Raw genomic sequence first — 14,207 nt, forward strand, 5'->3', positions numbered from 1 at the left:
GTTTGGCCCGACCCGCTGGTCTGATGATTCATTTTCCGCTAGTTTGTTTGTTTGTTGTTTATTTTCGATTATGGACAGGAAGCAGCAGATGACATGATGAGTGAATTGGCGCAAAAGCTGAACGCTTAAATCTGAGCGCCTATCCAAACAACAACAAAATAAAGTCATCGACGCCAGGGAACCCATGACCCACCCCCACTCGTCCGATCTGCATGCTGGTCTGGTCTGCTTGTCTGGTCAGGTGGTTTTCTGGTCTGGCTCACTGGTCTGGTTTGTTGGTCTGGCGTGCTGGTGTGCTGGTATGGTCTGTTGGCCCGGTCTGCTGGTCTGGTGTACTGGTCTGCCGGTCTGGTCCGCCGGTCTGGTCTGCCGGTCTGTTTATCTGGTCTGCTGGTTTGATGGCCTGGTCTGCTGGTCTGGTCTGCTGGCCTGCTGATCTGATAAGCTTGTCTCGTCGGCCCTTTAGCTGGTTCAAACGCGCAGCTTCATCTGCATGGTTTCGTCGGTCGTTTTCGATGAAGAGATTCCACAAACACCAGAGCTCGATCAGGTCCCACCACAGCCGGAAATGTGCCGGGCCTGTCTCATTTTGTCTCCCAGTGCTGGGGCTCCGGATGTGTCGGTCTTCCCGGAACATTACCATAATGTTCTAACCCCACCTATCGAGTTATGAATGGCCGAGAAACGGTGACCTGTGGCAACTATACACCACAGTGCTAATGTGTGCCGTGCCATGCCACTGTGGCTTGGTCGCTGAATGACAGTGGCTACTCGCCGACGGACTCCAGTGTGTTATCCTTTATTGCACCATTCATTGCGACTGCACGCAACTTCCAGGCGGTTGACATGGAATAGCATGGAATGTTCTGTTCAAGATTGACCGTCTATTCCGTCAATTCTCTGGCGGCTCACCTATCGGCAGCGGTCCGCTCCACATACGCCACCCCGTGGCGTGTTCCAGTGGTCCGGTCCGGTGGTCCGGTCCGATGGTCCGGCCCGTTGAACCGGTCTAATGGTCCGGTCTGGTGGTCCGGTCCGGTGATCTAGATCAGTAATCAGGTCCGATGGTCCGGTCTGGTGGTCCGGTTTGGTAGTCCGGTCCGGTGGTCCGGCCCGGTGGTCCGGTCTAGTGATCCGGTCTGGTGGTCCGGTCCGGCGATCCAGTTCAGTAATCAGGTCCGGTGGTCCGGTCTGGTGGTCCGGTCCGGTGGTCCGGTCCAGTCACCGTCACCCATCTGGCCTCACAGGCCACCGGCGTGGCGTCAGGCGAGCCATAGCCAGCAGTGTCAGGGGACCTCCGTCAGCGCTATCGGAACCATCAGCCGGCCGGCCGTCCTATATGGCCAGCTCGGCGGCGCTCAACGTGTGACGAGGCCGGCGCCGCGGGGGCGGCCCAGCTTCCAGGAGAACTGTCCACTGGGCAGTGGCCCCAGACTTCCTGGAGGCTCTCCGCGCGGAAGCATTGCTTTGCTGATGTCATGGAGAAGGTCAGGGAGCAGGGGTGACTCCTGACCCCAAGACGGGGGCGGTGATTATGGCTGTTGCTTCTTGATGCATGCTCTGATTGTATAAGATGCAATGGGATGAACTAGTTCTCAGGTATCCAGGAGAGCTCATAGCAGTACAGAGAGATCGATGCCTTGTCTCTTCGGTGGACAATCACTCTGCAGCGACTTTGAGTGGCCTAAGAGAGCACGCCACCTGCAAGATTAAAGACAAATCTACCCAGAGCTTCGCACCGGCCGGCCCGGCCCGTCTCAGGGTGTGATTTGCCCCGGTCTCCCGAGACACACATCCTGACGGGAACTTATCTGACACCAGCCATTCACCTGCCTTCGTGCCGGTATTTCATCTGACATGGCCGGCTCCCGCGACGCGGTCTGCCGGCGAGGTGTCCAGTCGGAGGCCTCCGCCGCTGAGCGCCGCGCCACCCGTGTCTGGAATGCCCCCGGTGGCGCATCTGTCACCTGACCGTGCCGCCGGCCGGGCGGCGGGCACCGCCTCCAATCTCACACCGCCGATTTAGGGTGGCAGCCGCGGCCCAAACAAGCCGATTTACATAATGGTCGAGACGTTTTACCGTAATGGGCTAGTCTTGAGATCGGCATCCGCTCGCGCGCCGCGCGGCGACTCCAAACACGGTCGGCTGTCGCAGCGACGGCGGCGGCGGCGGCGGCGTCTCTGTCGTCCCGCTGTCTGCCGGCGGCACGCGCCAGCCGGGCCGGCGCCGTCACCCCGGCCGACAATAGGCCACGTGAGTGGACCACCTGATCCCGATCAGGCGGCCAGCCGGGATGGATGCCGCGGCCCGGCGCGTGCCGCTCTCCGGGACGGCGCGCGCCGCTGCGCCGCCTCAGGAGTCGCCGCCCGGGCGTCATCGGCCCGGCGCGCCAGACGAGCGCAGCTCGTCACTGCGGCCCACCGACATCGCCGAAATCCGGCCGTGCCCAGCATGGTGACGGATTAAGGAGCTGGACGTTCCCTCGGGCTGCTCACTGGCTCAGATGCGGAGCTGGTTCGAGCCGCAGCCGGGCCACACGCGTCACGGGGCTCCGCGCGGGCGGGTGCGCTGCTCGCCGCGCCGCCTGCGTCCGGTGCGTGCGTGCGATGCGGGCTCACCCGTACATTATTGCAAAGTAATTTGACCGGTCACGTCACGTTTCACGTACGGCTCCGAACAACCGTATCGTATTCACCACGGTATGCTGGATATCCCGCGCCCCACTCGCATTTGGTGCCCGTCCTGCGGCAAATGCTGTAACCATTCATCAGCTGAAGCATGACAGCTATCGGACGTTGGCGCATACTCTCTCTGCCGAAGCACGACCGGCCGTGGGACCATTTGGCAAGCCGTTTCACACGCCTGAGACGGACGCTGATGTCCCTGCTCTGCCAACGTTGTGAGGCGAGGGAACATCGCGCTGTTCGGCCGCCGCCCGCCGCACCCGCCGCAGGCCGTGACCCGTCCTGAGGTCCGAGGTCAGCGGGGTCTGGGGAGCGGCGGCGCCTCTGACCTGACCCCGGCTGCCGGCGCCCGCCGCGCCCGCCGCCGGCCGCGGCTGCTGTCGGGGCCCGGGCGTTGTGTCAGACACAGGTGCCCCAGGGCGGTGACCTGACACACTGTTGGTGACGGGTCTGCTGTTGCTGCCCAACACCACACGGGTCTGCTGTGCTGCCCAGCTCCCCCGGGCGGGACTGCAGCAGTCTGGGCTGGTGCTGATCCTCGTATTCAGCGCAACCCAACGACGCTTTGCACGTCAGTACGGGGATTAGTATCGGTTTATGCGACGGTCACCTTGACGGCCTCGGCCGTGTTCGCCGCGTGGGCCACGCATATGCGAGCTCGGGAAATGTTTTCGAGTGGGATCAAAACTAATTGTTCCCAAACAGTAAAGAAGTCCCCTATAATGTTTTAGTTTACGAAGGGTCTGTAGCATGATTCACTGATTGTCCATTTCATCACATCCCTGCCAGCACTTTGGACGACAGGTTGTAACACGCAGCAACACTTTCGGGATGCCGACATTCCACTGCCCGACGACTCCTGGCGCAAACGTACATCGCACAGACTCGTGCTGGGACATTAATTACAAACGGTACATTGGTCGACGCCTTGAAGCTGGCTTCGTGCCTCCTCTCGCTCTGGTCGTCGGAATATCGGGATATAGCATGCAACGTGAAATTCTTTTTAAAAAAACTGGGAAAATCAACCTTGACCACTTCTGTGCGCGTGGCACGTGGCACGCGAAAAACCCACATCAAGCACCAAGAGACCCCCCAGTCCATCTCCTACCATGACGTGCCATTCTCTTGCCGCTTAGAACCGTGCTTGCCGAGATGCCTGTCTCGCCTGGCTGCTCGAGTATTTCACGTGCGTCACATTTTCCCTCCACCCGTGCAAAGCCAATGCGCCAAAATGCCACCCTGCAGCACGTGGCCCGTGCCGCCGGCCGGCCACATCCCCACGAAACTTGCCACAGCACGTGGCCCGTGCCGCCGGCCGGCCACATCCCCACGAAACTTGCCACAGCACGTGGCCCGTGCCGCCGGCCGGCCACATCCCCACGAAACTTGCCACAGCACGTGGCCCCGTGCCCAGGCGCATCGTGTCCAAGTTTCACTATTCAGCGACCCGCTGCTCGGCCCGGGCTCAAAGGAACGCGAAACGAGGCAGACGGACAGCCAGACAGCCAGACAGCCAGCTAGACAGACACGCCCTAAACAAATGGCATCTATATTTTAGCTTGAAATGGGGCACGCGCCACGTCACGTGCTTGTTTCGCAACAGTTAAACGGACTTTATGTTTGGAATGCAGCTCGTTATAATTCACCCTGGTCGGCACCACACCCTGAAAGACGTAATATTCCGAAATTGGCTGAAATGTCAGAAACATGTTTTCAACTGACACTGGTAATATTGATGGTGCGAATGGTTATGAAATCCACATCCTCCATGGCTCACCTGCATTGAATGAGATCGACCAGCTAATACATGGCTCAAAGGCCATTTCAATTAATGTGCCCAGCTCTTGCTATCATAATATCATTATGTTGGAAATTTGATGCTGACAAAGACCGTGTTCGAAGTGCACCCATTAGTCGAATGCAATCACAATAATGTTACAAATGGAATATTTCGATCATGGAACTCGTCCCGGTGCCGACGCTATTTCATTCTAGCTTCCTTTCGCCCCCACTCACCCATTCAAGGCATGAAGCACACAATTCAGTGCATTTACGGGCTGGCTGTACCTGCATCTCAATGTGATAGACGCGTATCGAGCTCATATTTTATTCATATGCATTGGCAATTTACCCAATCAAGCTTGAAACGGGGCTGAACCCGTTTACCTGCCATCTGTCGTCTGTGCCGTAAGCTTAAGTTGTTCGTTTGTCCGCAGCACATCGGCTGTGACGGAGTCGTCGGCTCCGGCCGCGTGCTGGATGCCTGCGGCGAGTGCGGTGGCAACAACAGCACGTGCCAAATTATCTCAGGCATCTTCACCGAGCCGTACCTGGAGGCTGGCTACCGCCTGGTGGTGCAAATCCCGGCGGGGGCCTGCACCATCCGCATCGAGGAGCTGGGAGCCACGAAAAACTACCTCGGTACGCACCGGCCGTGTCCCCCTCCCCCCATGCTCCCACGTCCGGCGGGCAACAGTCAGCATCACAGCTGCCGCGCTCCATGGGCCCGCGAGCCGGCGCTACGAGATTAGTATCGTGTTTGATGGGGCGCCGGATTTGAGAAGACAGCTCAACGGGCCCTGTGTGAGGGACGAGTTGGCTGGGCTTCGCGGCACATATGGGCCACGTGCTACCTGACCGCGGCCTGGCCCCCGCGGTGTTTGTGGCTTGAGCCGCTGCACTGACGTGACCAGAGAGTTCGCGGTCCGGCCCGACATATGCTTCCTTTGATCTTTCAAGGCTCAGTCCTGTTGATCGATCGTTCTTATAATCAGTCATTACGGTTCTCAGCTCGTTGAGTGCCCATGGAGCGCGTTGTAACACCACGCCATTACGGCACTGAAACAGTTCAGCATTCTCAGTCTGCGTGCTCTGACTCCTCGCACGCACGCTGTCAGCTCTGCGCGACAGCAAGGGGAAGTTTATCATCAATGGCGACTGGAACATCGACATGTCGGGCTCGTATGGCGGCGCCGGTGCCAGCTTCGCCTACCAGCGCCAGCCGGCCCGCGGCGAGCTCATCTCCGCCCAGGGACCAATCACAGAACCCGTCGACATCTTTGTGAGTCTTGCCGACGACCTTGGCATGGAACGGTCTGGGCGCTCTGATTCGCTGCCTCCTGATATTTAACGTCTTCTTCTGGTACGGCTATCAGAGTCGTTCTGGGAGAGTAAAGACTCTGCTAACTTGGGCTTGATAAGACTGGAAATCGCTGCGTATCTTGCCAGCATGACGAAGTCGCAGCTCTTTGTCGGTATAAACGCGAGCTTTTCACACTCCAGCTAGTTGAGGCCACATGCTTACGTTGTCAACGCAAAGGAAGTGACCACCTTTTCATTATGCCTAGAGGAGACATCCTTTTTTGCGCAATCATTCCATTCGTATTCTCACCAGGTCCGTCCACACAACCTCGCCTCCGCTGATAGATTTCAACAGCGGCCGCCTGAACTAAAAACTGGGTGACCTAAAAAAGAAAGCGCCCCCTCCTCTCCATCACCCATAGCGTGGCGCGCATACTGACCGCCCTGCCGCGTCAGATCCTGTACCGGCAGGCCAACCGCGGCATCAAGTACGAGTACGCCATCAAGCGGAACGCGTCGCTGACGTCGGTGCTGCCGCGGCTGCCGACGGACACGGGCGTGGCCCAGGTGCCGCCGCTGGCTGACACCCTGCTGAGGCGGCCGGCTGACCAGCCGCGGCCCAGAGACACCGCCAGGGCCCGCCCGGCCGGTGAGGGGGGTTCCGTGCCGGGTAGGGATCAGTCGGGAGCGCCGATGATGAGTCGGTGGCCAAGGGGATCGAGGTAATGACGGCGGGGGAGAGAGATATTGAGGTGAAGGCCGGGGCAGAATCCGCGCTGTATCCACCGCCGTAACTCTGAATTATGGAACTTCCCTTCCACTCAGCCTGTATTCCCGCTTGTGTGCCTAACCCGCTCCCCTCTACCTCTAACCGTGTACGGCGCTGCACTCGACCCGCTTCCCGGCGGCTGGCTAGTCACACGCCAGTGGACTTCCACGGCATTCCTCCATCTTTGAAAGCCGTGGGTGCGGTGGATCGCACCTGACCTGCTCTGACCCGACCTGACCCGACTTGCCGCGCGCAGGCGGGTTCGTCTCGCCGCTGTACCAGTCGTCGCAGGCCGGCAGCGCGGTGCCGTTCCCGCGCCCGGGAGCGGAGCACGCCGGCCACAAGCGGCACCGGCGCCGCCGCCGCCGCCGCCGCCGCTTCCAGTGGGTCGTCACCGGCTACACCGAGTGCAGCAAGTCCTGCGGCGGGGGTGAGCTCGGCGCCGACGAGGCCCGCGCTCGAGGGGCGGGGAGGAGGCGACGCTGGCGATGGCCTGGCCGTGGGTGTGAGATGACGCAAGACCACGGCCGAGCGCGTGGCCAGACCTGTTTACCTTCGAATTGAATCAAACTGAATATTTATGACATCGAAAAAGGGTTTGCTTGCCGCTTGCAGGTTGTTTTTAGACGATGCGTCAGAGCTGACTCACAGCGTTGGGATTAACCCGGTTGCAGGGGAAAGTGCGATTTAATGAACGCAGTGGCGCCTCATGTGAACAGCAGAAATATATATTTATGACGACTGACAAATCCAGCGGCTCTGGCCTCTGTGAGGGACATAACCGATGAGCCATTCGTCTTCACCCGCAGGCACCAGGACCACGGAAGTGGTGTGCATGAAGAGGAAGCGGAAGCAGCTGGCGCCGGACCGGCACTGTGACGCGGCCAGCCGACCACAGCCAAGCACAGCCAGCTGCAACACCAGCCCCTGCCCAGCCAGGTGAGGCGAACACGGCGTCACCGAACCCGACAGAACACAGGCAGCCGGCCGACCGCAGCCACGCACAGCCGGCTGCGACACCAGTCCATGCCCGGCCAGGTGAGATGAACACGGCGTCACCGAACCGACGGAACACAGGCAGAAGACGCCATAGTACCTCACAACAACGAGCCGCGAATGAGGAGGGTGGAGGCGGACAGAGGACCATGGGTAGGGCAATCAGATGGGGTACGCAAGGTTTTGTGTTCCCAAGTGGTGTAGACGGAAGGCAAGAATAGGGTGTTGATGATGATGAACTCGACACCGAATATTATCAAAACTGGAGGCGGGCTTGCGACGACCTCATCGAAATGTCAGACTACCGAGAGTCGCAGCAGGTTGTGGATGCAGACCCGGTGACACCCTCAAGCGCCAGACGCGTCTCGCTGCCTGGGAGTGTTCTGACCCCCGTTGATACTCAGGTCGGAGCCAGACGTACCTCGCTGGCTGGGAGTGTTCTGATCCCCGTTGCTCCTCAGGTGGGAGCCGGGCGCCTGGTCGGCGTGCAGCGTCACGTGCGGCTCGGGCCGACAAACACGCTCTCTGCGCTGCGTCAGCGACGGTCAGCAGGTGGCGCCCTCTCTGTGCCCGGGCGAGCCGCCGGCGCCCGAGAGCCAGACCTGCCTGATGGCGCCGTGCCCGGTCGGCCTCTGGCAGATCGGCGCCTGGAGTCCGGTGAGTCGGCTGTTGAGTCCGGCGAGTCGTGGCGCCAGGAATCCGGTGAGTCGGCTGTTCTGAAGAGGCAGCGGTGACGAGTCCGGAGCCCGATGGGTCTTCTGGCCTGGATTCCGGTGAGTCCTGGCTCCTGGAGTCCGGTGATTCGGCTGTCCTGGAAAAGCAGCGGCGAGTCCGGGGTCCAGTGGGTCGTGTGGCCTGGCGTCCAGCGATGCCTGTGGCTCAGCGCCCATGGGGCCATATAGCCTGGAGCCTAATGGTTTGGACGTCCTGGAGTCCGGCAAGTCGTGGTGCCTGGAGTCCATTGAGTCATGTGGCTTTGAGTCGGGGAGTTGTGTGGCATGGAGTTCAGCTAGTCGTGACGGCCGCCCGGGGTCCGGCGAGGATATTGTGATGACGTCACGTCACGTGTAACGAGATTGTGCTCTGCTGTCTGACGGCTGACTACCGTTTTACTTTGATTGAGCTTCGACTGAGCTCCCGATGTCCAGCCTATGCCCAGGGCCATTGTCTGTACGATGAGTCAGATCCAATATTTTCGGATTCGAAAAATCATCGCAAAACATAATGCCATGACTCACCGGCATAGCTGGCACTTGCAAACTTCAAAGCGCGCGCCACACATGTAATAGGCACACCGGCCGGGCGGTGGCGCCGCTGAAGGGAGGCCGCGCCGCCTACCCGGCGCCGCTGACAGCGCCCCTGGCGGCAGTGTTCGGTGAGCTGCGGCTGGGGCTCGCGGCGGCGCCAGGTGAGCTGCTCGTCGGCCGGCGCCCGCTGCTCGCCGTCCGACCGGCCCCGCGACACGGCCCCCTGCCGGCGGCCCGCCTGCGACGACGACGGCGATGCCACAACCAACGACGCCGACACCGACGGCTGGATGTTCGCCGAGTGGAGCAAACAGGCGAGCGGGCTTAGGCCGGGTATAAGCCTTCTAAGCTATGTTCGTCTCATTCCGTAATATATCTGTACGCTCTTTATGGCTCATGACTTGAATTCATTAGTTGAGGTTGTGTTTTGCAGAGCCGGGGTGAGATAGACTAAAAAATAGCAATCAATTTTTGGAACATCGCAATGGTTTGGACACCCCATGATGCGGATTAAATCCCTATATGTTTTCCACGAACAGCGAAGTCAAACGCTTGTCATGAAACCGTTTTATATATCTTTTTGCCAATGCCGGTATTCCGCAGATTGTCGAATTTGCGACGAAGAAAGGCATAAGAAAACCAGTTGTGTTTGCCCGAAGAGAGCATTATGCTCGTAAAATATTCCGTTACTTCAGCCTCTCCAACTCCCATAGCGCAGAACCAGCGGTCGCTGTGCAGCTTGCAACATTGCTGATGACACTTTGCCTGGCTGGAAATCTCCGCAGTCTGACGAGACCGCTCTAGAGCCCACTGACCTACCGCGAACACAGCGCTCGCCATCGCCTCGCGCGTGACCGTCGCGCCTGCCGCAGTGTTCGGTGGAGTGCGGCCAGGGCGTGCAGTGGCGCCAGGTGACGTGTGGAGGCAACTGTGACGCCCAACGGCGGCCCGAGGAGACGCGGCCCTGCAAGACGGACCGCCGCTGCGCCGGCACCTGGTTCACCGGGCCGTGGAGCAGGGTGAGCCGCGGCGCCGGGGTTCTGGTGCGGGAGCCGGCGGCCGCGCGGCGGCCGGTCGGACGGTGCGGACGTACTGTGGTCGGGGTGTGGGGTTTAAGTATGCGACTCAGCTGCCGTCCAATGGATTCTACTGCGATCCAAATCCGCGGCATCGCTTCTCCGAGTGGTGTGCTCTGTAGTCTAGTGTTCCAGTGCTCTGAACAGTGCTGTGTTCTGCCTTTGTTTCTGCACCGGGTGTTGCGATTTTCCGACAGCGACGGCTGCCGTACTTCAGTACCGGATGACGGCCTTGATTCAGTTCTCTGCGCTGCTGCATTTTAGCACCGCGTTTGACCGCGTCCGGTAAGTACCGTGCGATCCCCACAGCAGATGATTTCAGTACTCGGTGCCCTCCGGTCACCCCGCCTCCACCCTCCCCCCTCCCTGGTACGCAGTGCGCCACCTCACGAGACCCTGGTGGGCGTGTTTCAGTGCTCTCACGAGTGCGGCGCCGGCGTGCAGACGCGCTCCGTCGCCTGCGTCCGCTCCAACGGCGGCCAGTTCTCGGTGGTGGAGGAGGCGGCGTGCGGCGGCGCGGCGCGGCCGGCCGCCGAGCAGCCGTGCGGCGGTGACGCCTGCGCCGCCCGCTGGCACGGCTCCGAGTGGGCCGCCTGCTCGGCCTCGTGCGGCGCCGGCTGGCAGAGCCGAGCCGTCGCCTGCCTGGCGGCCGACGGCGCGCCGCAGTCGTCCTGCCCGGGCGCCGAGCAGCCGGAGCGCCGCCGCTCCTGCCTGCTGGCTGACTGTCCCCGCCACGGTACGGACCCGGCGCAAGCCGCCAGCCCGCGCCGCTGCACCCCATGGCCGGCAGGGATGTGGGTGGTGCCGTTTATCTGTCCCACTGAACTGCGTGAGGTATTCAATGCCGACATCTGTTGGTGCGTTTAGGAGGTGTTGTTCTTCGGAGTGTAAAGTGGACGCCGCTCCTTTCCTTTAGGAGGTCTTGTTCTTCGGAGTGTGAATTGGACGTTGATTCTTTGAGCTCCATTGTCGGCCCGGCCAGTCCTTGGTCATGTGTTGCGCTCTCTCTGCACAGCCGCACGCATATGCCAACGCCTCCCTTTGCTGTGTTGAACTCCACCCTTCCGGACAGTGCACAGCCACCATATAAATGCATCCACACCCCGCGTAAAGCTTGCACGTTCAAGGCACATCCATCGCATCCTTCTGCTTATTTCACTGTGAATATCACTGCGTCGTAGCAAACTTTCTGAACGATGTCCAAATTCTAACTAATTAAACAAATTCACTTTCATGGCTAAAGCGTGCAGTGAGCTCGTGCCTTGTGTATACGGACAGCTTTTTCGTGTTCACGCGTCACTTGCTTTGTTGTTGTGTTCAGCTTGATGTACATATGCAGCCCGGCAAGGTGTTCGCTACCTTCGCTTGGTGCGTGGCGCTTGACTGTCCGCTTGTGTCTTCTTTAGTCTCCTCCACTGAAGGCCTCGACAACCAGACGACGCGGGTGAACGCTGTCGACACCGAAGTCAACGCGATACCGCGCGTCAACGATGAGAACTTCTCGTTTACCCCGACGCCGTCGGATGGCGCCGTCGGCGCCGGCTCGGACGCGACCTCGACCGAGCTACAGGACGTGGCGAACAGCATCGCGCACGACCGGCCGGCGCGCCCCGACAACCGGCTGGAGCCGGCGGCCGGTCCGCCGACGCCCCCGCTAACGGCCACCCCCACCGCCGCAGAGGTCACCCCCGCCGCCGCGGAGGTCACCCCCGCCGCCGCGGAGGTCACCCCTCCCGTGGCGTCACCCAGCGTGGCGCGGCCAGCTGGCCGGCGCCTGCGGCCGCGCCAGCGCAAGCACCGCAAGCACCGGCAGCGGGCGGCCGGCGACCAGCAGCACAGGAGCCAGCAGGCCGGCGGCGCCGCGCCGGCGGCGACCGCAGGTGGGCGCTGTGTGACGTCAGGGTAGATTGAGGATGGATTCGGGGGGGGGGGGGGGGCGGACGGACCTAAGGCTTTGACGACGCACGGAAGACAGCACTGACCAGTCGTCGCTGTTAGCGCTCGCTACAGACTGGTAGGCATAGAAAGGTATGGCTGAGAACGTGATTTTTGGCGGTGTTCTGTACGTCAGCATGATGCGTATGTGGCAAGATTGCGTACTTAACAGGGCGAGGCGGGCGATCCACAGTCTGTCGGCAGGGCGTTCTGTGCCGCTACCCCATGCACTGACCGCCTTCTCTTCACAGGCTCCTGCACGGATCGGTTCAACAACTGCCTGCTAGTGCAGCAGGCACGACTCTGCAAGTATAAATACTACAGAAACGCTTGCTGCGCCACTTGCAAGCGGGGCAAGGGCACCTGAGGTGGCGACAGCGCGGCCTGCGATAATAGTGACACACTGCCATCTAGCGAGCGGCCAGCGAGGCTCGCCCGGGTGCGGGGCCGGCCGGCCGGCGGAGAGACTCTCGGTCGAGAGCAGGCTGACACGGCCGGTCAAAGGATCGCGTGTGGGCCGGGCCTCGGACGCGGTCCGACCCGCGGAGCGAAGGACCGCCGAGGCTCGGTCTGACCCGCGCCGCGGCCCGGGTCAGACAGGCTGTCGCCGGTGTCAGACGGCGCCAGCGGGCTGCTACCGGCGCCAGTGGGCTGTCACCGGCGCCAGCGGGCTGCCACCCGTGCCAGCGTGATGCTGCCGGCGCCAGCGGGCTGTCACCGGCGCCAGCGGGCTGCTACCGGCGCCAGATAGGCCGCTGCCGGCGCCAGCGGGCTGCCACCTGGCGCCAGATAGGCTGCTGCCGGCGCCAGCGGGCTGCCACCAGCGCGACGGGCGCCACCGCCGCCCTTCCGTGTAGTGCAGTGGTGGGGGCCGTCTGAGGATGGACCACTAACCACCCGCTTCTAGAGGAGCTCGCCGTTTTCAGCCGAAGGCGCATGGTTTGTGGGACGTAGCCGGCGCGCGTGACGCGGCGCGTGCTTCTCCCACTTACGCCTTGTCTCGAGTGAAACTCCAGCTTGGGCGCCCGGCCCTAACACGGATACATTATTTAAGCGAACGGCCGCAACCCATTCTAGTTCACTGTTCTAGTTCAACTGCGTCTGAAGGGCTCAGTAGGCAAAATAAAACCGCATTTGGTAACCCGCCTACATTAGAAATGTGTGGGGTCGCCGCCGCGTTGGGGGTCACTCCTTGTGTCAGTCAGTTAGTCCGATTACGACGCGTCGTACAGCCCGGTGAATGACCGAACCGACGCAACGAACCGGGAAGCACGACAGCGGCTCGGACGGAGGCAGCTCACTGGTCTCTGCTCTTCCGCATCGGCCGCTGCTATCCCGAAACAAGCACCGAAATCGAATCATGAACGTATATTGGCAACGTTGACGGAAGGCCGAGTAGGGAGCACCCACAGGAGGCGGGACGTTGGCGGGAGCGAGGGCTGAGACTGAGACTGGGACAGGCAGGAGAGGCGGACGGCAGTCTGCCGGCCGGCGGCGCCGCTGACGGCAGCAGACCACGGCCCGAGCGGAGGCTGACCGGTCCCCGTACCCCGTGTCGTCCCCGCCCCTGCCTCGGTCGACCGGCCCCGACCGGTCCAGGTGGCCGGGACGCCGGCCGCGCTCACACCCTCCGCGCAGCCAGGTCCGAGCCGTCCCAGCGACCGGGTCTCCGACGACCGCGTAACGGAGCAAACACAACGCCAAACTCGCCAGCGGCCGCGGCCGGGTCGGCACGGAACGGCGGGAGCGGCGGGCCGCGGCGGCCGGTCGGCTGCGCGCGCGGCGCCGGTCTGGAGGGTCGGGGCACGGGTCACCACCCGTTGACCCGAGGGGGCGGGTCGCACTGACAACACGCATCACAGACAGCGGGACAGCCCTCATGGACGGAGATACGCCTACCACGGAAGCCTCATCAACGCCACGAAACTGAACACACCCACGCAATCGTATCACATGGATCACGCCGCGTTCAGTTGCACAACCGGATTAAAGAAAAGCCCACAACCGTACGCAGTGGAAAAAATCACGTGGTGCATATATTTTGGCTGTTAGATTGGTCAGTAATATCTCGTCTATGATGACGTCGCTACATTTCTGGCAGCGCGTCTACCCGGCTGATTTGTTATTAAATCGCGAAACCAAGGAAGCCCACCGTGAGTTGCAGCAGCGACATTTGCAGCTCCGAGTCCAGCTCGGGATTATTGCCAGCGAGGTAGTATCCGCACCAACAGGTCGTTAAACACGCAACACAAATCACGTCCAGCTGTTAACGAGGGCCAGCAGATATGAAAACAGCCAAACAACGTAGGCAGTGTTACGTACACCCCCAAGCGCCCGTATTTGGCAACTACCGCCACCGGTCACGTCGAACCTCTAGACGCTTGACACCGCTCCGCTAACTGCGTGATCAAGACGAAA

At 61.2% G+C, this 14,207-nt stretch overlaps 1 protein-coding gene across 1 annotated transcript; it reads left to right on the forward strand.

Annotated features, from left to right (window-relative positions):
• Positions 1 to 1,478: 1,478 nt before the first annotated feature.
• Positions 1,479 to 12,156, forward strand: LOC119106052 (ADAMTS-like protein 4). Its single transcript, XM_037229649.1, has 13 exons — positions 1,479 to 1,487; positions 4,902 to 5,106; positions 5,583 to 5,746; positions 6,223 to 6,333; positions 6,920 to 6,965; positions 7,345 to 7,474; positions 7,993 to 8,188; positions 8,901 to 8,939; positions 9,651 to 9,797; positions 10,269 to 10,358; positions 10,645 to 10,648; positions 11,261 to 11,461; positions 12,041 to 12,156. The coding sequence occupies exons 1-13, from the start codon at positions 1,479 to 1,481 to the stop codon at positions 12,154 to 12,156; spliced, it is 1,458 nt and encodes a 485-aa protein (XP_037085544.1).
• The last annotated feature ends 2,051 nt before the right edge of the window (positions 12,157 to 14,207 follow it).

This window comes from Pollicipes pollicipes, unplaced genomic scaffold (assembly GCF_011947565.3).
Source record: "Pollicipes pollicipes isolate AB1234 unplaced genomic scaffold, Ppol_2.1 Scaffold_6138;HRSCAF=7277_pilon_pilon_pilon, whole genome shotgun sequence".
Classification (NCBI taxonomy): domain Eukaryota; kingdom Metazoa; phylum Arthropoda; class Thecostraca; order Pollicipedomorpha; family Pollicipedidae; genus Pollicipes; species Pollicipes pollicipes.